General features: G+C 46.7%; 2 protein-coding genes across 9 annotated transcripts in view; one reads left to right on the top strand and one right to left on the bottom strand.

Annotated features, from left to right (window-relative positions):
* The window catches only part of ZNF84 (zinc finger protein 84), a 270,997-nt gene that overhangs the window by 98,688 nt on the left and 145,833 nt on the right, over positions 1–26,476 (bottom strand). The window lies entirely within an intron of this gene.
* Positions 1–26,476, top strand: part of ZNF605 (zinc finger protein 605) — a 34,341-nt gene that overhangs the window by 3,183 nt on the left and 4,682 nt on the right. For 3 of the 8 annotated variants that reach the window (XM_050747760.1, XM_050747757.1, XM_050747759.1), the window contains exons 2-4: positions 8,670–8,805; positions 12,910–13,085; positions 20,598–20,718. In XM_050747760.1, the coding sequence (XP_050603717.1) occupies positions 13,071–13,085; positions 20,598–20,718 (136 nt within the window). In that variant the 5' untranslated portion in view covers positions 8,670–8,805; positions 12,910–13,070. Of the gene's footprint in view, positions 1–8,440; positions 8,594–8,631; positions 8,806–12,575; positions 12,639–12,909; positions 13,086–20,597; positions 20,719–26,476 lie in introns of those variants that run through there. The other 5 variants (XM_050747755.1, XM_050747762.1, XM_050747754.1 and 2 more) reach the window with 3 other exon arrangements.

Raw genomic sequence — 26,476 nt, 5'->3', positions numbered from 1 at the left:
GGTGGAGGTTGCAGTGAACCGACATTGCGCCACTGCACTCCAGCCTGGTGACAGAGTGAGACTCCATCTTAAAAAATAATAATAATAGGCCGGGCACGGTGGCTCAAGCCTGTAATCCCAGCACTTTGGGAGGCCGAGACGGGTGGATCACGAGGTCAGGAGATCGAGACCATCCTGGCTAACACGGTGAAACCCCGTCTCTACTAAGAAATACAAAAAAAACTAGCCGGGCGAGGTGGCAGGCGCCTGTAGTCCCAGCTACTCGGGAGCGTGAGGCAGGAGAATGGCGTGAACCCGGGAGGGGAGCTTGCAGTGAGCTGAGATCCGGCCACTGCACTCCAGCCTGAGCAACAGAGCGAGACTCCGTCTCAAAAAGAAAATAAATAAATAAATAATAATAATAATATTAAGTTAGTGGCCTTTGGATATCTGTGATTAGTTGTCTGGGAGCCAATACTGTGCCAGTCTGTGGAGTCAGTGGTCAGGTGTTTCTGGAGGCTGTTGTGGGGTCACTAGAGTTACCACCTGGGGGCTTTGTTGATCACTGGGGAACCCATAGCATGTGTCACTGAAAGCCCTGGAGAAGCGGCCTCTTGGGGAGAGAGACTGGGTGGCCTGTGAAGTCAGCCGTTGTGGTTCTGTGGGAGTGTGATAGGGGCACATGAGTGAGTGGGAGTGGAGTTTATGGGGTTCCGTGGTTGTGTGGTCCGGTCTGTGAAGCAGGCCTGTTGGATTCAGTGATCTGGGGACATCTTGGGATGTGGAGCTGGAGAATTCTCAGGTGGTCACTGTGAGTGACTGGGGGACTTGGGACGCTGGAGGTTGGCATGTGCTTGTGGCTGCGGAGTTCAGTAGTTCGTGTCTGGGGTGTGTGTGTATGATTGAGGCCCTGTCTGGGACTTGGTAATCCAGGGGCCTGGGAAGTCCGTGTTGGTGGGTCTGGAAGCAGATCCGAGTGCGTATGGTTGTGAAGCCTCTCGTGTGTGACAAGTCTTTTTGCCCTTTGGCCCTCTCCTTGTAGCATGGGACCGTTGATCAGTGACTACTCTTTTTACGTGATTATTTCCTTTTTAAAAGTTCTCAGTGACCCTGTTGTCTTTCAGGTCTTCTCCTTGTAGAATTTTCCCCTTGCTGTTTGTACCTCCTGGGCCTCTTCCATCCCTCCTGATGACCTCTGGCTCCTCTGCCCAAGACCTTTGCATCTGAGGTGCCTGGAGTGGTATGGTCGGCCCAGCCTTCGGTGGTAGGCTCCTCCTGCTTCAGGCTCAGCTAAAAGCCACCTCCTCCCACAAGCCTCTCCGACGTCTGGGAGGAATGTCTTCTGTCCATCCGTCACTAGGTCACAGTTAAAATTTCCCTTTTTTTTTTTTTTTTTTTTTTTTGAGACAGAGTCTCGCTACTTCGCCCATGCTGGAGTGCAGTGGCGTGATCTCAGCTCACTGCAACCTCCATCTCCCGGGTTCCAGTGATTCTTCTGCCTCAGCCCCCTGAGTAGTTGGGATTACAGGCATCCGCCACCATGCCCAGCTAATTTTTTGTATTTTTAGTAAAGATGGGATTTCACCATGTTGGCCAGGCTGGTCTCGAACTCCTGACTTCAAGTAATCCGCCTACTGCCTCAGCCTCCCAAAGTGCTGGGATTATAGGCGTGAGCCACCGCGTCCGGCCCACAGTTAAAATTTCTTCTGAGCGCTCACAGTCAGAAATCATTTATTTACTTGGCTGTTTCCCTGGAGGGCAAAGACGCTGTACATCTTGTTGAGTGGTCTTTTCCACGTGTGCAGAGCAGTGCCTGGTGTGTAATAAGAATTCAGCAAATGCTGCTTTCCTAGCGGGTAAATGAGACTGTGTGTGATGCATGCATGAATGTGTGTGTGATGTGTGTGTGTATGTGGTATATGTACGTGTGTGAAACTGTGAGGTCTGTGTGTGGGAATGTGTATTGTGTGATGTACGTATGAATGTGTGTGTGTGATGTTTGAGTGTGAGTATATGTGTGTGATGTATGTGTGTATTTGTATGTGTGGTGTACGTGTATGAGTGTGTGTGATGTATGTGTATGAGTGTGTCTATGAGTGTGTGCACGTGTGATGTACGTGTGTATCAGTGTGTGTGTACGTGCCTGTGTGGTGTATCAATGTGTGAGTGTTTGTGCTTGTCTGTGTATGTGTCATGTGTGTTGTACGTGTGTGTCATGTACGTATCAGTGTGTGTGCATGTGTGATGTACGTGTATGTCAGTGAGTTTGTGCATGTCTGTGTTATGTGGGATGTACGTGTGCATCAGTATGTGTATCTGTGTGTGTCTGTGATATGTCTGAGTGTGTGTGTGTGTACGTCTGTGTGTATGATGTACATGTGCATCATTGTGTCAGTGTGTGTACGTGTCTGAGTGTATCTGTGATGTATGTGTACATCAGTGTGTGTGTACATGTCTGTATATATGATATACGGATGCGTCTGTGTGCATGTCTGAGTGTGTATATGTGTGAGGTACATATCTCTGTGTGTACATGTCTGTGTGTGAGTGTGATGTACATATCGGTGTGTGTACATACATGCATGTGTGATATGCATGCGTATCTGTGTGTATGTGATGTACATATCTCTGTGTACGTCTGTGTACATGTGTATGTGTGTACGTGTGATGTACATGTGCGTCAGTATCTGTGTACATGTCTGTGTATGTGTGATGTACGTGTGTATCAGTGTGTGTGTACGTCTGTGTGACGTACATATCTGTGTGTGCATATGTGTCTGTGAGTGTGTGATGTACATATCAGTGTGTGCGCTCGTGTCTGTGTGTCTGTGATGTATGTATCAGTGTGTCTGTGTGTACGTTTGTAATGTACGTGTGTATCAGTGTCTGTGCGTGTCTGATGTACACGTGTATCAGTGTGTTTACGTGTCTGTGTATGTGATGTACATGTCAGTGTGTATGTACGTTTGTGATGTACGTATTAGTGTGTATGTGATGTATGTGTTTACGTGTCTTTGTGTGTATATATGATGTACATATTAGTGTGTCTGTGTGTACATATCTGTGAGTCTGATGTACGTGTGTATCAGTGCGTCTGAGTGTGTCTGTATGTGTGTATCTGTGTGTGTGTGTCTGAGTGTATGCGTGATGTACATATTGTGTCTGTGTGTACATGTCTGTGATTTACGTATCAGTGTGTCTAAGTGTGCATGTCTGTGTGTACATGTGTGTGCATCTGAGTGTGTGATGTACGTGTGTATCATTGTGTCTGTGTGTACGTCTGTGTGTGATGTACATGTGTATCACTGTATCCGAGTGTGTGTGCATCTGTTTGCGTGTCTGTGTGTACGTGTATCTGTGCCTCTGAGTGTATGCGTGATGTACATGTGTATCATTGTGTCTGTGTGTACATGTCTGTGTGATTTATGTATCAGCGTGTCTGAGTGTGCATGTCTGCGTGTCTGTACGTGTGTATCTGTGTGTGCGTCTGAGTGTATGTGTGATGTACGTATCATTGCATCTGTATGTACATGTCTGTGTGATGTATGTGTATCATTGTGTCTGAGTGTATGTGTGCATGACTGTACGTGTCTGTGTATACGTGTGTATCACTGTGTGCATGCGTCTGTGTGTATGTGTGATGTACCTGTCAGTGTGTCTGTGTGTACATGTCTGAGAGTTTGCATGATGTACGTGTGTATCAGTGTCTGTGTGTATGTCTGTGTGTGTGATGTACATATCATTGTGTCTGTGTGTACGTCTGTATGTGATGTACGTGTGTATCAGTGTGTCTGTGTGTACATGTCTGAGAGTATGCATGATGTACGTGTGTATCAGTGTCTGTGTGTGTGTCTGTGTGTGTGATGTACATATCAGTGTGTCTGTGTGTGTGATGTACGTATCATTGTGTCTGTGTGTACGTCTGTATGTGATGTACGTGTGTATCAGTGTGTCTGTGTGTACATGTCTGAGAGTATGCATGATGTACGTGTGTATCAGTGTCTGTGTGTATGTCTGTGTGTGTGATGTACATATCAGTGTGTCTGTGTGTGTGATGTACGTATCATTGTGTCTGTGTGTACGTCTGTATGTGATGTACGTGTGTATCAGTGTGTCTGTGTGTACATGTCTGAGAGTATGCATGATGTACGTGTGTATCAGTGTCTGTGTGTAAGTCTGTGTGTGTGATGTACATATCAGTGTGTCTGTGTGTGTGATGTACGTATCATTGTGTCTGTGTGTACGTCTGTATGTGATGTACGTGTGTATCAGTGTGTCTGTGTGTACATGTCTGAGAGTTTGCATGATGTACGTGTGTATCAGTGTCTGTGTGTATGTCTGTGTGTGTGATGTACATATCAGTGTGTCTGTGTGTGTGATGTACATATCATTGTGTCTGTGTGTACGTCTGTATGTGATGTACGTGTGTATCAGTGTGTCTGTGTGTACATGTCTGAGAGTTTGCATGATGTACGTGTGTATCAGTGTCTGTGTGTATGTCTGTGTGTGTGATGTACATATCAGTGTGTCTGTGTGTGTGATGTACATATCATTGTGTCTGTGTGTACGTCTGTATGTGATGTACGTGTGTATCAGTGTGTCTGTGCATGTCTTTGTGTGTATGTGTCTGTGTGTACCTGTATCAGTGTGTGTCTTGAGTGTGTGATATACATGTGTATCAGTGTGCCTGAGTATGTGTGCATGCCTGTGTGTATGTGTGCATTTGTGTGTGCACCTGTGTGCATGTCTGTGTGTGTGTACATGTGCATCTGTGTGCGCGCATGTCTGTGTACGTGTGCGTCTGTGTGTGCGTGTCTGTGTGCATCTGTGCATCTGTGAGTGTGTGCGCATGTCTGTGTGTGCACGTCTGTATGTGTGCATCTGTGCGTCTGTGTGTGCATGTCTGTGCATGTCTGTGTGTGCCTCTACGTGTGCATCTGTGCATCTGTGTGTGCGCATGTCTTAGTGTGCTTGTGTGTACCTGTCTGTACGTGTGCATCTGTATGTGCGTCTGTGAGTGTGTGCGCATGTCTGTGTGCATGTCTGTGTGTGCCTGTCTGTATGTGTGCATCTGTGTGTTCGCATGTCTGTGTGTGCGTGTACTTGTGTATCCGTGTGTGTGGAGTGAGAGGTTTGGTGTGAATGTGAGAGCAGGGGGATTAAGTACTCAGGATTCTGAAGCGGGAGGCCAGGTGGCTGCTTTTGGACTCAGGACAAGACATTCCCTTTGCCGGAGGAGCAGCTGGAGGAGGTCCCTCCGCATTCACTCAAAAAGGGTTCGAACTAATTTGAAGCTTCCAAGAGGGCGGGGGGACCCTGATTTCAGGGACCTCAGGTTTGGGTGCCGGTAACTATGGGGTCTCTTTATAGTCCGGGCTTCTCTCTGGGCCTCCTAGACGGTGGAACCCCTGAGCTCTGTGCCGCGAGCCTGAAGGAGCTCCTGGGCATCTGAGGAGGAGCTGCGTCTTTGGATGCCAATCTCTGGGCTCTTCCAGGATGTTTGTTCTCAAGAAATCTGCCCCTAGCCACAAGCCCTTCAGTCTGCGGACTAGAGATCTGCCTCTAGCCACAAGCCCTTCACTCTGCGGACTAGAGATCTGCCTCTAGCCACAAGCCCTTCACACTGCGGACTAGAGATCTGCCTCTAGCCACAAGCCCTTCACTCTGCGGACTAGAGATCTGCCTCTAGCCACAAGCCCTTCACACTGCGGACTAGAGATCTGCCTCTAGCCACAAGCCCTTCACACTGCGGACTAGAGATCTGCCTCTAGCCACAAGCCCTTCACTCTGCGGACTAGAGATCTGCCTCTAGCCACAAGCCCTTCACTCTGCGGACTAGAGATCTGCCTCTAGCCACAAGCCCTTCACACTGCGGACTAGAGATCTGCCTCTAGCCACAAGCCCTTCACACTGCGGACTAGAGATCTGCCTCTAGCCACAAGCCCTTCACACTGCGGACTAGAGATCTGCCTCTAGCCACAAGCCCTTCACACTGCGGACTAGAGATCTGCCTCTAGCCACAAGCCCTTCACTCTGCGGACTAGAGATCTGCCCCTAGCCACAAGCCCTTCACTCTGCGGACTAGAGATCTGCCTCTAGCCACAAGCCCTTCACTCTGCGGACTAGAGATCTGCCTCTAGCCACAAGCCCTTCACTCTGCGGACTAGAGATCTGCCTCTAGCCACAAGCCCTTCACTCTGCGGACTAGAGATCTGCCTCTAGCCACAAGCCCTTCCCTCTGCGGACTAGAGATCTGCCTCTAGCCACAAGCCCTTCACACTGCGGACTAGAGATCTGCCTCTAGCCACAAGCCCTTCACTCTGCGGACTAGAGATCTGCCCCTAGCCACAAGCCCTTCACTCTGCGGACTAGAGATCTGCCCCTAGCCACAAGCCCTTCACTCTGCGGACTAGAGATCTGCCTCTAGCCACAAGCCCTTCACTCTGCGGACTAGAGATCTGCCTCTAGCCACAAGCCCTTCACTCTGCGGACTAGAGATCTGCCTCTAGCCACAAGCCCTTCCCTCTGCGGACTAGAGATCTGCCTCTAGCCACAAGCCCTTCACACTGCGGACTAGAGATCTGCCTCTAGCCACAAGCCCTTCACTCTGCGGACTAGAGATCTGCCTCTAGCCACAAGCCCTTCCCTCTGCAGACTAGAGATCTGCCTCTAGCCACAAGCCCTTCACACTGCGGACTAGAGATCTGCCTCTAGCCACAAGCCCTTCCCTCTGCGGACTAGAGATCTGCCTCTAGCCACAAGCCCTTCACATTGCGGACTAGAGATCTGCCTCTAGCCACAAGCCCTTCACTCTGCGGACTAGAGATCTGCCCCTAGCCACAAGCCCTTCACTCTGCGGACTAGAGATCTGCCTCTAGCCACAAGCCCTTCACTCTGCGGACTAGAGATCTGCCTCTAGCCACAAGCCCTTCACTCTGCGGACTAGAGATCTGCCTCTAGCCACAAGCCCTTCACTCTGCGGACTAGAGATCTGCCTCTAGCCACAAGCCCTTCCCTCTGCGGACTAGAGATCTGCCTCTAGCCACAAGCCCTTCACACTGCGGACTAGAGATCTGCCTCTAGCCACAAGCCCTTCACTCTGCGGACTAGAGATCTGCCTCTAGCCACAAGCCCTTCACTCTGCGGACTAGAGATCTGCCTCTAGCCACAAGCCCTTCACACTGCGGACTAGAGATCTGCCTCTAGCCACAAGCCCTTCACTCTGCGGACTAGAGATCTGCCTCTAGCCACAAGCCCTTCACTCTGCGGACTAGAGATCTGCCTCTAGCCACAAGCCCTTCACTCTGCGGACTAGAGATCTGTCTCTAGCCACAAGCCCTTCACTCTGCGGACTAGAGATCTGCCTCTAGCCACAAGCCCTTCACTCTGCGGACTAGAGATCTGCCTCTAGCCACAAGCCCTTCACACTGCGGACTAGAGATCTGCATCTAGCCACAAGCCCTTCACTCTGCGGACTAGAGATCTGCCTTTAGCCACAAGCCCTTCACACTGCGGACTAGAGAGAGTCCCCTCAGAGCCTCTGACCTTATCTCCACTTCCTGTGAATGGGCGAAGCTCCGCGCCATGCCTCTGCTTTCCCGCCTTTTCTAGGAATTCCTCCTGCCTCAGTGTCCTTGCTCTGCCGTTAACCACGGCTTGGGTCAGAATCCACAGTTTAGCCAATCTTTCCAGAGTGACTATGGTTGTTAACTGTCCATGCTGACACTGGGACCTGTCTCCCCTCCCTGGCCTGAGTCTTACCTTGATTCTCTTAATGACAGAGAGGGAGACATAAAGAACTCGGGAGCCAACGCCGGCACGAGCTACACTGGTCTCCGCCTCTTGCTCCCTGCAGATGCTGTTGGGGACCAGCCTCAACATCACCCGTAGGGTACCCAAAGTCCGGTGGCGACTAAGGAATGAGAAGAGACAGGTTAAGAGTGTATAAAGAGTGGGGGCCGGGGGGCCAATTGCAAAATGGAGGCCGCAAAAGGCCCAGAGTTCTGGTCTCCACTCTGTTTATTGAGTACAATCACTTAGATCTACGAAGCAAACGTTCAGGGCGAAATGGTGAAAGGGAGCAGTGCGTCCTACGTGTAATCTATAGCAGTGGCGGTTTAAATGAATCTCCTTTGTGCTCAAACAGCATATTTTTAACTTATCGGAGAGTAGCTAGTGGGAGCGGGCTTAACTAGGAGCCTGCACGTCTGGCCACATTCCAGTGCTTCAGAGGAGCGTCTCTCTCCTTAAACACAGTGTTCATGGATAAGAGAGCAAGTCTCGCTCAGAACATGGGAACATAATGGCAATAAGAAGGCATCCTCCTCAGCGGCCTCTTGTGGCTTTCCACAACTTATTGTCCCATATTTTTATGGCCAGTTAATACAAGCACCCCATATGCCTTTCCACCAACAGATACCAGGCGTGAGCTACATTGGTCTCTGCCTCCTGCTCCCTGCAGGTGCCAGGCGCGAGCCACACTGACGTCTGCTTCCGCAGGTGCCAGGCGCGAGCCACACTGACGTCTGCTTCCGCAGGTGCCAGGCGCGAGCCACACTGACGTCTGCTTCCGCAGGTGCCAGGCGCGAGCCACACTGACGTCTGCTCCCTGCAGGTGCCAGGCACGAGCCACACTGATGTCTGCTTCCGCAGGTGCCAGGCGCGAGCCACACTGACGTCTGCTTCCGCAGGTGCCAGGCGCGAGCTACGCCGGCCCCCGCCTCCTGTGCCCTGCAGGTGTGGATGCTGCTGGCTGTGCACCGTGGGGTTCCTGAGCGTGAGGTCACCTGGGAACTGCCCTTGTCTAATTCTCAGCCTGCCTCTGGGGTAAGTGGGGGACTGCACAGAGGGGTGGCGTCTGCCTCTACTCTTTTTTCTCAGTTGCCCTGGGGAAAAACCCGGCCATTTGCTAATATCCAGTCCTAACTTTCCTCCCTCATTTGAGGCAGGGGAGTGGACACTTCAGTCACTGCTTACTCTGTTTCTGTGGGACAGTGAAGACAGACGAAGATGAGAAAAGGCCCTTGCTGTAGGTCTTCTCGCTCAGTGTACCTCACTTTCTGGAAAGGTGCCGCTGGCCTCGTGCCACTCAATATCTTCCTGGCTGGCTGATTAGCCCCTTGCCTGTGGGGCCCTTGCCGTGTGCTCGGGAGTCACCTGCTTCAGCCCTGGGAGCTTCGGCGCTGCTTGGCAACCATTCCTGGGCCACGTGGCCTCGCCCCGCAGGTGTAGACGGTGATTGCTGGACAAATGTTGCTTGGCAGGATTGTTATGTGAGGTAGATTTTCGGTTCCTCTTGTCCCCAAGTGTACAGGAAACTTTTTTTGGACATTTCCTTTCAAACTCATTCTGGTGAAGGAAAGAGCATCCCTGTGCAGCTGCATGTCCTTGAATTTCTTTGGCTCTGACTCCATGTGTGGCTTAATCTACGTGGCCTGGTCCATGGGCAGGGAAGAAATTTAAAGTGTAAGCATTCACATGCACCAGGATGTGGTACTTCTTGAGTTCATTATGCTTATTTTCAATCTTGGTCAGTCTTTTCCATCTTCTGCCTAAGATGATATCTTTTGTGCAGTTTGTGGTCTTTGAAAAAGTTTTAAAAATAATGGTTATACTTAGTTACCCGATTATTTGGCCTGTTGGGGAAATAAACCTAAAATATGCCAACCCAGAAGACCTCTCCACACAAGTAGAAAATAAAGAAAAACAGGCCGGGCGCGGTGGCTCAAGCCTGTAATCCCAGCACTTTGGGAGGCCGAGACGGGCGGATCACGAGGTCAGGAGATCGAGACCATCCTGGCTAATATGGTAAAACCCCGTCTCTACTAAAAATACAAAAAACTAGCCGGGCGAGGTGGTGGGCGCCTGTAGTCCCAGCTACTCGGGAGGCTGAGGCAGGAGAATGGCGTGAACCCGGGAGGCGGAGCTTGCAGTGAGCTGAGATCTGGCCACTGCACTCCAGCCTGGGCGACAAAGCGAGACTCCGTCTCAAAAAAAATAAAAATAAAAATAAAATAAAAAAAGAAAATAAAGAAAAACAGTTTTATTATTGAATAAAAGTTCGACGAGGCCGGACACGGTGGCTCACACCTGTAGTCCCAGTACTTTGGGAGATTGAGGCCAGTGGATCACTTGAGCCCAGGAGTTCAAGGCCAACCTGGGCAACAAGGCAAAACCCCATCTCTACAAAAAATACAAAAATTAGCTGGGTGTGGTGGCGCACACCTGTGGTCCCAGCTACTCAGGCGGCTGAAGTGAGAGAATTCACGTGAGCCCAGGAAGGTTGAGGCTGCGGTGAGCCAAGATCATGCCACTGCACTCCAGCCCGGGTGACAGCAAGACCCTGTCTCAAAAAAAGAATGTGGCCAGGCATGGTGGCTCACGCCTGTAATCCCAGCACTTTGGGAGGCCGAGGCGGGTGGATCACCTGAGGTCAGGAGTTCGAGACCAGCCTGGCCAATATGGTGAAACCCCGTCTCTACTGAAAATACAAAAAATTAGCCGGGCGTGGTGGCGGCGCCTGTAATCCCAGCTACTTGGGAGTCTGAGGCAGGAGAATCGCTTGAACCCTGGAGACGGAGTTTGCAGTGAGCCGAGATCATGCCACTGCACTCCAGCCTGGGCTACAAGAGCAAAACTGAGCCTCTTAAAAAACAAACAAACAAACAAAAAAAAAACGGGGGTGAATCTCTTTCTCTGTTTGGTATGAGGGAAAATTAGAGTTTTTTCTTCCTTTTAAATCTATATTTGCTCTTCCAGGCCTGTGAGCTCACGTTCCCCTCGGGGTATCAGCTGCTCCCCCACATTGTCTGGAGATGCGTGTTGGGGAAAGGCTGAAGGCCAGGCTTTAGTCTCTGAAACTTCTGATGATTTGAAGCAGAGGAGCGTTCAGGGGCCCCGGACCAAGGGGAGACCTGGAAATCGTGCCCCCTCTTCCAGCTGTGAGCTGCCCCCATTCCGGGCAGCTCGTGAGTTGACACTCCCAGCCCTGGGATGCTGGAGGCAGGAGGTCAGAAAATACCCAAAGAACAGCTGCAGCCCTTACCCCTCCATGATTCCTCGGTTCTGCAGGGATTGGGGTCTGCCTCAGGTACACCTTGGAAACCAGCAGCCTGGGCTGTTACTGCTGATTTCTGAAGAAAGTGCAGGCGGTAGCTGTTCCAGTGTGAACTGGGGAAGAGGCAACATACGACACTCCCTGCCTTGTGTCTTGCTGCCCCCTCTGGCTCCCATCTACTGTAGGCTGCTGTCAGGCCCTGCTCAGCCTCAAACCCATGCCTCAGCTTCACCCCACCCTGCGTCTGCCCAGGGGTGTCTCTTTTTCTTTTTTTACTCTTATATTAGTTCCTCTGATCTATGTTTTCCTTTTGTTCCTGGCTGATTTGGGGGTAGGGAGCCAGAACCCCAGGCTGATTCACCATCTCCATCTAAAGGCCATTTTCTGTTTACCACCCTGCCTAGAAATAAGTTGCATTTTACTCTGTAGCACTTAACACAAATAACTTGATTTAGGTACCTCCAGGAAATATTTCTGTGGAATGAATAAGCCCTCATTGCATTTCCAGAGCTGCAGGATGTCTGTGCTGAGCAGCTCGGTGTGGGGTGCTCCTCTGGAGGTGTCTGTGCTGAGCAGCTTGGTGTAGGGGTGCTCCTCTGGAGGTGTCTGGGCAGCTCGGTGTGGGGTGCTCCTCTGGAGGTGCTGAGCAGCTCGGTGTGGGGTGCTCCTCTGGAGGTGCTGAGCAGCTTGGTGAGGGGTGCTCCTCTGGAGGTGTCTGAGCAGTTCGGTGTGGGGTGCTCCTCTGGAGGTGTCTGAGCAGTTCGGTGTAGGGGTGCTTCTATGGAGGTGCTGAGCAGCTCGGTGAGGGGTGCTCCTCTGGAGGTGCTGAGCAGCTCGGCGTAGGGGTGCTCCTCTGGAGGTGCTGAGCAGTTCGGTGTGGGGGTGCTTCTCTGGAGGTGCTGGGCAGTTTGGTGTGGGGTACTCCTCTGGAGGTGCTGAGCAGTTTGCTTTAGGGGTGCTCCTCTGGAGGTGCTGAGCAGTTCGGTGTGGGGTGCTCCTCTGGAGGTGCTGAGCAGTTTGCTGTAGGGGTGCTCCTCTGGAGGTGTCTGTGCTGAGCAGTTCGGTGTGGGGTGCTCCTCTGGAGGTGCTGAGCAGTTTGCTGTAGGGGTGCTCCTCTGGAGGTGTCTGTGCTGAGCAGCTCGGTGTGGGGTGCTCCTCTGGAGGTGCTGAGCAGCTCAGTGTGGGGTGCTCCTCTGGAGGTGCTGAGCAGTTTGCTTTAGGGGTGCTCCTCTGGAGGTGCTGAGCAGTTCGGTGTGGGGTGCTCCTCTGGAGGTGCTGAGCAGTTTGCTGTAGGGGTGCTCCTCTGGAGGTGTCTGTGCTGAGCAGCTCGGTGTGGGGTGCTCCTCTGGAGGTGTCTGTGCTGAGCAGCTCGGTGTGGGGTGCTCCTCTGGAGGTGTCTGTGCTGAGCAGCTCGGTGTGGGGTGCTCCTCTGGAGGTGCTGAGCAGCTCGGTGTGGGGTGCTCCTCTGGAGGTGCTGGGCAGCTCGGCGTAGGGGTGCTCCTCTGGAGGTGTCTGTGCTGAGCAGCTCAGTGTAGGGGTGCTCCTCTAGAGGTGCTGAGCAGCTCGGTGTAGGGGTGCTCCTCTGTCTGCTTGAACCAGCCGGGTGAGTGGTTTCCATCTGGCATTTATGGGTGGAGCCAGGGTGGTTAAGTTCAGTGTGTGCTGCAGACCTGGCCTAGATGCAGGTCAGACCCGATGGAGACATGCCAGTAGCTCACATTCCACCCTGCTTCCCACCTGCTAGCCCTGATGTGAACCTACCCAACATCTAGTTTGAGGCTTTAAATAATCTGAGCTCCCAGCAAGAGAACACCAAGATTTAGGTTTCCAAATTAATTAGATCATCTAAAATAAAATGTCTACTGCATCCACAGGCAGTAACCCTCTGGAACAAGACAATTCATGTGAGATAAGAAAGAAGAGCCCACAAGACCAAGAATGCATTCTCAGTTTACAGACCACTGACCAGAGACCACTCCAGGTGTCAGGACTAAGAGAAGTCACAAAACAGCGGGTTTCCCAAGAGCAGTGGAAAATGATCCAGTCACAGGTGGGTGATCGGTTTGTCCTCTGTTTCGTGGATGTGATGAGGCTTATGGAAATCTCTGCAACACACAGAAGGGTCTAAATACATTTAAATAAGAGAAAATATAAGCTTGGGAAAGAAGATGTCAAAAGAAGCACATAGTAGATTATAGAATCATACAAAAGTCTCAGCTGGGCATGGTGGCTCACGCCTGTAATCCCAGCCCTTTGGGAGGCCAAGGAGGGCAGATCATTTGAGGCCAGGAGTTTGAGACCAGCCTGGCCAATATGGCAAAACCCCGTCTCTACTAAAAATACAAAAATTAGCCTCGTAGCTACTCGGGAAGCTGAGGCATGAGAATCACTTGAACCCAGGAGATGGAGATTGCAGTGAGCTGGGATTACATCAGTGCACTCCGGGGTGACAGAGTTAGAAAAAGAGTCATACAAAAGTCTTAAAGTTGGAAGAGATCAATAAGAAATGGGATCCTGCCGGGCATGGTGGCTCACGCCTATAATCCCAGCACTTTGGGAGGCCAAGGTGGGTGGATCACGAGGTCAGGAGATTGAGACCATCCTGGCTAACACGGTGAAACCCCGTCTCTACTAAAAATACAAAAAATTAGCCGGACTTGGTGGCAGGTGCCTGTAGTCCCAGCTACTCAGGAGGCTGAGGCAGGAGAATGGCGTGAAACCGGGAGGCGAAGCTTGCAGTGAGCCGAGATCGCACCACTATACTCCAGCCTGAGCGACAGAGCTAGACTCTGTCTCGAAAAAAAAAAAAAAAAATGGATCCTTCCCTATTACAGAATTGAACTGCAAGCTTTTCTCAGGTATTCCCAGAAGCCATAACAGAAAGAAAAGTAGGGATAGTTAACGTGGTTTCCTCTTATCAAAAGGGCAACAGAGTGAGATTCTGTCTCAAGAAATAAAATAAAAATAAAAAAACAAATGGGATCATGTATGTGACCTTTTGACAGTGGCTTTTCTCACTCAGCATACCTTTGAGATTCATTCATATCTTGTCGGCAGTTTGTTCCTTTTTCTTGGCATGTGGTTCCCTTGAATACTATCCCATGTATGGATGGGCCACAGTCTCTATCCATTCACTCATTGAAGGACATCTTGGTGGCTTCCACTTTTTAGCAGTTTTGAATAAAGCATTCATCTCCATATAGGTTTGAACATAAATTTTCAGGTGAATGTAAGTTTTCAGTTCACTACTTGAGTAAACGCCTAGGAGTGGGATTGCTGGGTTGTGGGGTAAGTCTGTGTTCAACTTTGTGAGAAACTGCCAAAATGTTTTCCAAAGCTGCTGTACATTTTACATGCTCACCACAATGAATGAGAGTTGCTGTTGCTCTGAATCCTCACTGATATTTGTCAGGGGTGTGTGTGTGTGTGTGTGTGTGTGTGTGTGTGTGTGTTTAGTTTTAGCCTTCTAATAAGTACATAGTAGTATTTCATTATAGTTTTAATTTGCATTCACCTTTTGACATGATATTGAACATCTTTTCCTATGTGTACTTTCCATCCATGCATTTTCTTTTTTTTTTTTTTTTTTTTTGAGTCAGAGTTTCACTCTTGTCGCCCAGGCTGGAGTGCAGTAGCACAACCTTGGCTCACTGCAACCTCTGCTTCCCAGGTTCAAGCAGTTATCCTCCCTCAGTCTCCCCAGTAGGTAGGATTACAGGTGTGCATCACCACACCCAGCTAATTTTTGTATTTTTAGTAGAAATGGGGTTTCACCATGTTGGCCAGGCTGGTCTCAAACTCCTGACCTCAGGTGATCCTCCCGCCTCGGCCTCCCAAAGTGCTGGGATTACAGGCGTGGCATGAGCCACCATGCCTGGCCACCATCCATGTGTTTTCTTTGGTGAAATGTCAAGATATTTTGCTAATTTTTAAAATGGGATTATTTTCTTATTAATAGTTCTTTATATCCTGGATATGAGTGCTTTAGCAGGTATGTAATTTGCAAATAATTTTCTCTTAGTCTGTGCCATATCTTCTATTTCTCTTAACATTGTTTTTCACAGAACAAAAGTTCTTAATTTTGAGAAAGTCCAATTTATCAAATATTTTTCTTTTTTTTTTTTTTTTTTTTTTTTTTGAGACGGAGTCTCGCTCTGTCACCCAGGCTGGAGTGCGGTGGCCGGATCTCTGCTCACTGCAAGCTCCGCCTCCCGGGTTTACGCCATTCTCCTGGCTCAGCCTCCCGAGTAGCTGGGACTACAGGCGCTCGCCACCTCGCCCGGCTAGTTTTTTGTACTTTTTAGTAGAGACGGGGTTTCACCGTGTTAGCCAGGATGGTCTTGATCTCCTGACCTCGTGATCCGCCCGTCTCGGCCTCCCAAAGTGCTGGGATTACAGGCTTGAGCCACCGCGCCCGGCCTATCAAATATTTTTCTTAAATTGATCAGGCCTTTGGTGTTGTATCTAACTCATTGCCAAACCCAAAGTCATACAGGTTTTCTTTGGTTTTATTCTAAAAGGTTTATAGTTTTTTATGTTTAGGTCTGTGGTCCATTTTGAGTTAGTTTTGATATAAGGTGTGAGGTATGTGTTGAGATCTCTTCTTTTGCTTATGAGTATAAAATTATTCTGACATTATTTGTCACAAAGACTGTAGAATTGCTTTTTGTACTTTTGGGAAACAATTGAGTATATTTGTAGGGGCTTATTTTCGAGTTCTCTGTTCTGTTCCATTACCCTGTGTTTTTATCCTTTCACAAATTCCATCCTGTCTTAATTACTGTGCTTGTATAGGAAATCTTGAAATCAAGTAATGTGAGTCCTTTTATGTTTAAACTATTTGGAACATAAATGTGCCTCTTTCATAGGCAGCATATAGCTGGCTTGCTTTATATTTTCCATTTCTGTTCTTTTGCTTCATTATGAATTTCTTCTGGTCTGTCTTCCAATTCACTTATTCCCTCTTCATCTTTTTCTAATCTACTCTTAAGCCCTTCCGTTGACTTCTTAACTTTACTTACTATGCACTTTATCTCTAGGAGTTGTATTTCATTCTTTTTCAAATCCGTTTATTCATTTGTATAGTCTTCTGATTCTTTTTCATACTTTCATTAGCATCTTTTATTTCTTTGAATATATTAAATGTATTTATTTTATATTCTGTGCTGACAGTTCAAATATCTCAAGTCTTTTATACCTCTCCTGTCTTTTTTAAAAATTAGATTTCTCAGGCCGGGCAAGGTGGCTCACGCCTGCAATCCCAGCACTTTGGGAGGCTGAGGCGGGCGGATCACCTGAGGTCAGGAGTTCAAGACCAGCCTGACCAACATGGCAAAACCCCATCTCTACTGAAAATATAAAAGTTACCTAGGCGTCGTGGCGTGTGCCTGTAATCTCAGCTATTCGGGAGGCTGAGGCAGGAGAATCGCTTGAACCCGGGAGGCAGAGGTTGCAATGAGCCAAGATCGCATCATTGCGTTTCAGCCTGGGCAACAGAGTAAGACTCCATCTCAAAATAAATAAGTAAATAAATAGATTTATTTTTTATTTTATTTATTTATTTTTTGAGATGGAGTATCAGTCTTGTCGCCTAGGCTGTAGTGCAGTGGCGCGGTCTCAGCTCTCTGCAACCTCCGCCTCCTGGGTTCAAGTGATTCTCCTGTCTCAGCCTCCTGAGTAGCTGGGAATACAGGCGCATACCACCATGCCCAGCTAATTTTTGCACTTTTAGTAGAGACTGAGTTTCCCCGTGTTGGCTGGGCTGGTCTCGAACTCCTGACCTCAGGTGATCCGCCCGCCTCAGCTTCCCAAAATGTTGGGATTACAGGCATGAGCCACTGCACCCAGCCAATTTTTTTTTTAATGTGTGCATTCTGGTTTCTCTTTTACTCTGTACTCATTTTTCTTGAACCTTTATTTGTGAGAATTATTTGGATCTCTTTCTCTAAATAGAATTTGCATTTGATTCTGCTGGATGCCTGAATGCACGTCACCCTCAAAAACACTTTAGAACTCTGTGCTTAAGGTTTTTGCAAAACACATCTATACTGGAGTTCAGCCCATACACCCATATAAATCTAGCTTGTTATAATTCTCAGGGACCATTTCTGACCTCTTTGTTTAACACTAACATTTGAGGCAAGAAATTAATTTTCTTTGATTTTTATTTTTCATTTACCCACACACAGAGTACTCCTTGTCTTCCAGCTTCATGAGGGAAAGTAACCTATTAGTCCTCTATGCTTGGGCTTGTTCTAAGCCTTTCTCCTTTCTTCTATGTTCCTTGTAACTGTTGGGACAGGAATGTTCAAATTTACCTGAGTCCAAATGGAGGTTGGCCTCTGCTTACCTCTCAAGGTTTCCACTTTCCCTTTTAAAGAGGCCAGGACCTTTCCCACCGCTGCCACTCCCACTTCCTCTCTTATATTCCTGAACTTTCATCCCTGAGAAAACACACTCTGTTTCCATGCCTTTGCTCATGCTGCTGCCTTGTGAGTGTCCTTTTCCTCATCCCCCTCTGTGACCAGGACTTTCTAGAGACCCTTCATAAGCCTTACTTCTTTATAGCACCTGAGTCAGTGTTGTCAAATCCAGTGTTTTTATCCCTGTTTTGTCTCTATATTCTGTAAATGCTAGTTTCATAGTCCTGTAACCTTATTCACTCTGGCCTGAAGGGTACTTGAGAACATGGTATTTTTCTACTCATTTTTAAATTTCTGATACGTGTTATGGTTCCTGGAATCTTTTTTCTTTTCTTTTCTTTTTTTTTTTTTTGAGATGGAATCTTGCTCTATTGTCCAGGCTGGAGTGCAGTGGCGCAATCTTGGCTCACTGCAACCTCCACCTCCAGGGTTCAAGGGATTCTCCTGTCTCAGCCTCCCGAGTAGCTGGGATTACAGGCATGCACCACCACGCTTGGCTAATTTTGTATTTTTAATAGGATGGGGTTTCACCATGTTGACCAGGCTGGTCTCCAACTCCTGACCTCAGGTGATCCACCCGCCTCAGCCTCCCAAAGTGCTGGAATTTCAGGAGTGAGCCACTGCACCCAGATAGTTCCTGGAATCTTAATTGCTTAATACGTGTGTTTTGGAAGATATCTAAAATAGCTGGCCAGTTGTTCTTACTTGGGAGCAGAATCACTCCCAGAGGGAAGACAGTGGTTTTTTGTTTGTTTTGTTATTTATTTATTTGAGATAGAGTCTCGCTCTGTTGCCCAGGCTGGAGTGCAGTGGCGCAATCTTGGCTCACTGCAACCTCCACCTCCAGGGTTCAAGGGATTCTCCTGTCTCAGCCTCCCGAGTAGCTGGGATTACAGGCATGCACCACCACGCTTGGCTAATTTTGTATTTTTAATAGGATGGGGTTTCACCATGTTGACCAGGCTGGTCTCCAACTCCTGACCTCAGGTGATCCACCCGCCTCAGCCTCCCAAAGTGCTGGAATTTCAGGAGTGAGCCACTGCACCCAGATAGTTCCTGGAATCTTAATTGCTTAATACGTGTGTTTTGGAAGATATCTAAAATAGCTGGCCAGTTGTTCTTACTTGGGAGCAGAATCACTCCCAGAGGGAAGACAGTGGTTTTTTGTTTGTTTTGTTATTTATTTATTTGAGATAGAGTCTCGCTCTGTTGCCCAGGCTGGAGTGCAGGGGTGCAACCTTGGCTCACTGCAACCTCCACCTCCAGGATTCAAGGGATTCTCCTGTCTCAGCCTCCCGAGTAGCTGGGATTACAGGCATGCACCACCACGCTTGGCTAATTTTGTATTTTTAATAGGATGGGGTTTCACCATGTTGACCAGGCTGGTCTCCAACTCCTGACCTCAGGTGATCCACCCGCCTCAGCCTCCCAAAGTGCTGGAATTTCAGGAGTGAGCCACTGCACCCAGATAGTTCCTGGAATCTTAATTGCTTAATACGTGTGTTTTGGAAGATATCTAAAATAGCTGGCCAGTTGTTCTTACTTGGGAGCAGAATCACTCCCAGAGGGAAGACAGTGGTTTTTTGTTTGTTTTGTTATTTATTTATTTGAGATAGAGTCTCGCTCTGTTGCCCAGGCTGGAGTGCAGGGGTGCAACCTTGGCTCACTGCAACCTCCATCTCCTAGGTTTAAGTGATTCTTCTGCCTCAGTCTCCCTAGTAGCTGGGATTACAGGCACCCGCCACCATGCCTAGCTGTGTGTGTGTGTGTGTGTGTGTGTGTGTGTGTGTATTTTTAGTAGAGATGGAGTTTCGCCATGTTGGCCACGCTGGTCTTGAATTCCTGGCCTCAGGTGATCCGCCCACCTCAGCCTCCCAAAGTGCTGGGATTACAGGCATGAGCCACCATGCCCAGCCAGTGACTGAGAGATATTACTGTCATTAGCAGACAGAGGCCAGGCATGCTGAAGGGCTTAACTGCATGGGACAATGTTGCTTAGCTAAAATTGGTTCTCAAATACCAGTGGCACCTTCTTTGAGAACCACTGTATTGTTTAAAGACAACCTATTCTGGTTTCTTGTTCAGTTGATAGGTAGATGGATGAATGAATTCACAATGATAAATATTTTTAAGCTGGGTGCGGTGGCTCATGCCTGTAATCCCAGCACTTTGGGAGTCCGAGGCGGACAGATCACGAGGTTAGGTGTTCAAGACCAGCCTGGTCACCATGGTGAAACCCCGTCTCTACTGAAAATACAAAAATTAACTGGGCATGGTGGCGGGCGCCTATAATCCCAGCTACTCAGGAGGATGAGGCAGGAGAATCATTTGAACCTGGGAGGCAGAGGTTGCAATGAGCCGAGATCACACCATTGTACTCCAGTCTGGAGTACAAATATAAAATATATATAATATATAAATTATATAAATATATAAATTATATAAAAATATAAAATATATAAATTTATATATAATATATAAATTATATAAAATATATATTATATATTTTTTTAACATTTCTTGCTCAAAGCATAATTCAAGATTATTTTATATTATGTTATATTATATTATATTGTATTAGTTATTCATTATTGCGTAACAAATTACCCCAAACCTCAGGGGCTGAAAACAGCAAACATTGATCTCACAGTTTCTGGGCTTAGGAATCTGCCAGGTGCTTCCCACTTGGTTTCAGCTGAGGGTCTCACATGGTGCAGTGATGAAGGTGTTGAGAAGGGCTGCCGTCATCTCAGGGTGCAGCGAGGAAGGAGCTGGGTCCTCCAGGCTCGCTCAGTGACTTTTGGGAAGCCTCAGTTCCATGGCACATGAGCTTCCACATGGCGACCTTACAACACAGCAGCCAGACTCCTCCAGAGAGAGAGTGCCCAGGATAGAAGCTGCATTTCTTTCTAACCTAGTCTTGGAAGTGGCATCTCATCATGTTCCCCTGTTCTGTTCAGGAGAATGAGTCAGTGAGTCCAGCCCACAGTCAGGAGGAGAGGATTACGCAAAAGCATGAATACCAGAGTCAGAGGTCACTGGGGCCATCTTAGAGGCCGCCTACCACAAATACAGAAGCAAGTATTTTACAAGACCAAGTGAGAACCACTTCAGGTTTAACAGGGATTGTGCTTTTCCAGATATCATTTGAGGATGTGGCTGTGGATTTCACGTTGGAGGAATGGCAGCTACTTAATCCTACTCAGAAGAACTTGTACAGAGATGTGATGTTGGAGAACTATAGCAATCTGATTTTCTTGGGTAAGAACATTCTTCTTCTTGAGTAAGAACATTCTTATGTAACTTACTGTATGGCCAGTAACTGTTTGGCCTGTGAGGTGTTTGTTGATTTTGGACGTAAGTTTTACACGTCAAAGATTATTTGACTTTTATACTAAATTGAAAGATTTTCATTCACTTGCTTTTTATTTCACAGCCTTTGTAATAAAACATTCTTCATATTTAAGACTCTTAGCCCAAGCAGTTAGGTGCAAGTCCTCTGTGTTTCCAATCGACAGGTTATCAAATTCTCAAACCTCAAACTAGAACAACAAGATCCATGGATAATAGGTCAAGAAATCCTAAATTAAAACTTTTCAGGTGAGGAATAATCAGGTTTATGAGATACAGTGAACATTTAATCTCTGGTTTTTGATGACAGGTGGGCACTTTTAAAATGTTGTTTATAAAACTGTTTAAAGTTCCTGAATCTTTAGAATTCACTCAAGATTGGTGACATGAATTCTTCATGATTTTTAACAGATGTGCTCCATATACCTGTTCTCCACATCGGGATGTGTCTTTTCTCTATGGAGTTTATGATGAAATGTATCCATCTTATTCAGTGGCACAGATTGATGGCCATTTAGAACCCCACTTTCTTGGTTAAGGCTCTCTTTATGAATTCATAGTTTTTTTCTTCTTTTAGATAACACTGATTGCCTTTGAGTTTATTTAAACTTAAACTTTTAATTTATTATTTTTCTTCTCTTCCTGTAATTTGATATATATCTATTTTAAAACCACAGAGAGTAGAAGATGAACTCACTGATACAGAATGAAGATCTAGGCCGGGCGCAGTAGATCATGCCTGTAATCCTCATGCTTTGGAGGTTGGGGAGAGGGCAAGGCACGATAGTCATGTAAGGCCAGGAGTTTGAGACCAACCTGGGCAACAAAGCAAGATCCCATGTCTACTACTACTACTACTACTAATAATAATAATAACTTAGCCAAATATGCTGGTGTGCACTTCTAGTGCCAGCTACTTGGGTGGCTGAAGTGGGAGGATTGCTTGAGCCCAGGAGCTGGAAGCTGCAGTGAGCCACGGATGTGCTAGGCAACAGAGTGAGACCTTGTCTCTAAAAACAAAAGCACATAAAAAAACCCTAATACTTTAAACATAGTAAGGAGATTTTGCTTCTTACCTTCCTCTGTACAGACTAAGGATTTTCAAGTCAGTTCCCAGTGCATTTTTCTGGTACATTTGGTATTTAACTTCTCTAAAGCTTCTCTCCCATCCCATCACATAGTCAGGTGGGTTTAAGTACCCGTTACCTTTATGTTGAAGAACCTCGTGGTATGGGAACATCTTATCTCTCCATTTATTTTTCTGTGCACAGAAGTCATTATTAACTCCATTTCGGCTAGATTCTTCCTCACTGCTCTTCTGAAATTTTTTTCTGCATCTGTGCCTTTGATTATGGTACAGTTTCCCCAGGTAGACTTCACTTTCAGCTCTTTTCTTCAACTCCAGTGAATGTTCCTCGACTCACAGCTTTTTCTGAAATCTCTACCCATGTAGCATCTATAATATAGTAACTCAGGCCTGATGAGACATTGTCTGAAATTCCTGAAACAACTAGGTCCTAAGATTTTTTCCCCCATGAAGAGAGATGGCCAGTAGCGTAGTCTGTGCTCTCTGTGGAATCTGTGGTATGTACTTATTTGATTTTTTAAAATTGGTTATTATGGAGCCAAATAAAAGTCTTGTTTGTCAGATGTTCCTTCAGTAGAAAAGTTTCCATCTAAGCATCTACTTTGGGAAATATTTATTTTTAATTTTTTTTTAGATAAGGTCTCCCTTTGTCACCCAGGCTGGAGTATAGTGGCACAGTCACAGCTCACTGCAGCCTTGACCTGTCTGGACTCATGAGCTCCTTCCACTTCAGCCTCCCCAGTAGCTGAGACTACCACCACACCCAGCTAATTTTTAAAATTGTGGCTTTTTTGGAGAGACAGGATCTCACTATGTTTCCCAGGCTGGTCTCAAACTCTGGGCTCAAGTGATCCTTTGCTTTGGCCTCCCAAAGTGCTGGGATTACAGGAGTGAGCCATAATGCACAGCAGGGAAATATTTCAGGTTGCAGATGTCTAGGTACCATTCCCATTGTTTTTTAGGTCTGAGTATGTGCAGTTTGGAAAAGCTGTAAAGATAGATATTATGTTCCCCTATTAATTTAGACCCACTTCTCATGTGGAATGAGAGGAATTGAAAAGAAATGAGTCATGAAATAACTTTGTAGGATTTTAATTTAGGAGACAATATAAAACCATAAAATATTCAGCAATTCAGTATTTGAACATGAAGCATTTGTGTTAAAGTGCAAAATTCTCAAGATTAATGATACTGAAAGGAACTACTTTAGAAGCTCAATGATAAGTGAATAATATTTATCCTACCTATATTGAGGGCTTGTTATGTGCTATGCAGTGGGGGTACATTAGTGAAAAAGACCTGTTCCCTACCCTCATACAGTTTACATTCTACTGGGAGAGATATGAGTAAAAGGATTACCTATTTGATAAGTACTATGAAGGAAAGAAAGAAAGAGGGTATTTGTTTGTGTGCCATCAAAATGACATTTTGGTGGGCGTGATATGGTGGCTTATGCCTGTAATCCCAGTGCTTTGGGAGGCCAAGACAGGAGTATTGCTTGAGGCCAGGAGTTGAAGGCCAGCCCGGGCAACATAGCAAGACCCCATCTCTACAAGAAGAATATGAAAAATTAGCCAGGCATGCTGGCACACACCAACAGTCTCAGCTACTTGTGTGACTGAGGCAGAAGGATCACTTCAGCCTGGAAGTTTGCAGCTGCAGTGAGGTATGACCCTACCTCTTCATTCCTTGGGCAACACAGTGATATCCTGACTAAAAAATCGCAAAATACTACTTTTAAGTCTACATATAAACTACTTTATTATTGTTTACCATTTAATTCATTAATTTGGATAGACTTTTTTTTTTTTTTTTTTTTTTTTTTTTGAGACGAAGTCTCACTCTGTCGCCAGGCTGGAGTACAGTGGTACAATCTAAGCTCACTGCAACCTCCGCCTCCCAGGTTCAAGCAATTCTCCTGCCTCAGCCACCCGAGTAGGTGGGACTACCGGTGTGCTCCACCACGCCTGGCTAATTTTTGTATTTTTAGTAGAGACGGGATTTCGCCATGTTGACCAGGCTGGTCTCAATCCCTTGACCTCGTAATCTGCCTGCTTCAGCCTCCCAAAGTGCTGGGATTGCAGGCGTGAGCCACCGCGCCTGGCCTGGATAGACATATTTTTAACCCATCTTGATTTGATTTTAATTTAAAATTATTGTTTTCCTTTGTTCTCACATCTTATAAAACAATTTTCTGTAAACTCTTCAAGTGGATCTCACATTTGTCTACATATGACTCTTGCTTTTGATCTTCAAACTTCTTTGCATAGTGTTTTTCATCTCAATGAATAGTATTATCATATTTATTTATACCCGAAACACTGAATGTTTCTTTCTTTCTTTTTTTTTTTTTTTTTTTTTTTTTTTGAGAAGGAGTCTCGCTCTGTCGCCAGGGCTGGAGGGCGGCGGTGCGATCTCAGCTCACTGCAACCTCCGCCTCCCGGGTTCACGTGATTCTCCTGCCTCAGCCTCCCGAGTAGCTGGGATTACAGGCGCCCGCCACCACACCCAGCTAATTTTGTATTTTTAGTAGAGATGGGGTTTCACCATGTTGGCCAGGATGGTCTCGATCTCCTGATCTCATGATTTGCCCACCTTGACCTCCCGAAGTGCTGGGATTACAGGCGTGAGCCACCACGCCTGACCAACACTGAGCCTTTCTTTAATTTTCCATATCAGCAGTGGTGCTTCCTCTGAAATTCCATTTTATTTTTGAGATGGGGTCTCAGTCACCCAGGCTGACGTGCAGTGGCTCACTCTTGGCTCACACAACCTCCGCCTCCCAGGCTCAAGTGATCCTCCCATCTCAGCCTCCCAAGTAGCTGGGATTACAGGCATGCACCACCACACCCGGCTAATTTTTGTATTTGGGTAGAGATGGGGTTTCAATATGTTGGCCAGGCTGGTCTTGAACTCCTGGGGTCAAGTGATCCACCCACCTCAGCCTCCTAAAGTACTGGGATTCCAGGCATCAGTCACCACAGCCAGCCTGCTTCATCTGAAATTCTGATGTCTGAAAATTAGATGAGGCTTTTTGCCTCAAGAAAAGAGTAGTTTTTTGGGGTTTTTTTGTTTGTTTTTGTTTGTTGTTTGTTTTGAGCCTCTGTCTCACTCTGTCTCCTAGGGTGGAGTGCAGCAGTGCAGTTATGGCTCACTGCAACCTCAACCTCTCAGGCTATAGTGATCCACCCCCTCTGCCTCACAAGTAACTGGGACTTAAGGTGTGCACCACCACACATGGCTAATTTTAGAAAAAAAATATTTGTAGAGACAGGTTCTCTGTATGTTGCCCAGGCTGGTCTCAAACTCCTGGGTTGAAGACAAGCAGTCCTCCCACCTCAGCCTCCCAAAGTGCTGGGATTGTAGGTGTGAGCTGCCACCAGGTCCAGCCTCGTTTTATATTTGAGACCATGCCAGATCTTTTCATCTTGCAGAGTACTTCCTGAGAATATTATCCCACAATTGCTAGTAAAGAATATCATCAAAAAGTCAATAAACTTTTAAAATATGCAATAAATGGTCTTGTAGAAATCACAAACAATTGTACTTATTGGATGAAAATATCTGTCCTACTATTATACAAAAAATTATTATGGTTAGGAGTAATTTCCAATGATAGCATTCCATATAGATACAATATATACTTTATAGATTCAATTATAGGTTCAATTAAAGGAGGATGAATGTGAAGAAGTTAAATAAAAGTGTTGATACTGAGCTCTGGAGAACTCTTGGATAATTACAAAAGGAAGTTTTACTGATGATGGTGAAGTTATTGACATCAGTGATTTAAGTAATGATCCTGAATATTTTATAAATGCAACAATAGTACAAAAATTTAATGTTTCTTTTTTTTTTTTGAGACGGAGTCTGGCTCTGTCGCCCAGGCTGGAGTGCAGTGGCCGGATCTCAGCTCACTGCAAGCTCCGCCTCCCGGGTTTACGCCATTCTCCTGCCTCAGCCTCCTGAGTAGCTGGGACTACAGGCGCCCACCACCTCGCCTGGCTAACTTTTTGTATTTTTGAGTAGAGACGGGGTTTTACTGTGTTAGCCAGGATGGTCTCGATCTCCTGACCTCGTGATCCGCCCGTCTCGGCCTCCCAAAGTGCTGGGATTACAGGCTTGAGCCACCGTGCCCGGCCCAAAAATTTAATGTTTCTTATCTTTCAGGTGTAAAGTTCGTATTGTACATTTATTCTGCATTATATCCCTTTTTCTATTATACTATTCAACAACATATACTAATGTTACATTTTTATGTTTTTATTAATCACATTCTTAACTATATTGTGAAGCTTTCTAATGGTGGTGTACTTACCACTTTTCTTCTCTGATCTCATACTAAGTTCTGGACACATGGTAGATAATCGTAGATTATTTTCAAAAAAATAAACTAATCACCTCAGTATTTGATTGGAAATTGCTCCAGGCTCTTTCATCTCATGATCACTGTTTTTTGAGTATATTTAATATTTCCTCATTTAAAAGTTCATGTATTTGACCAGGTGTGGTGGCTCACACCTGTAATCCCAGCACTTTGGGAGGCCAACACGGGTGGATCATAAGATCAGGAGATCGAGA

Source organism: Macaca thibetana, chromosome 11 (genome assembly GCF_024542745.1).
Source record: "Macaca thibetana thibetana isolate TM-01 chromosome 11, ASM2454274v1, whole genome shotgun sequence".
NCBI lineage: Eukaryota > Metazoa > Chordata > Mammalia > Primates > Cercopithecidae > Macaca > Macaca thibetana.
This window is presented reverse-complemented; position numbering and strand designations above follow the sequence as displayed.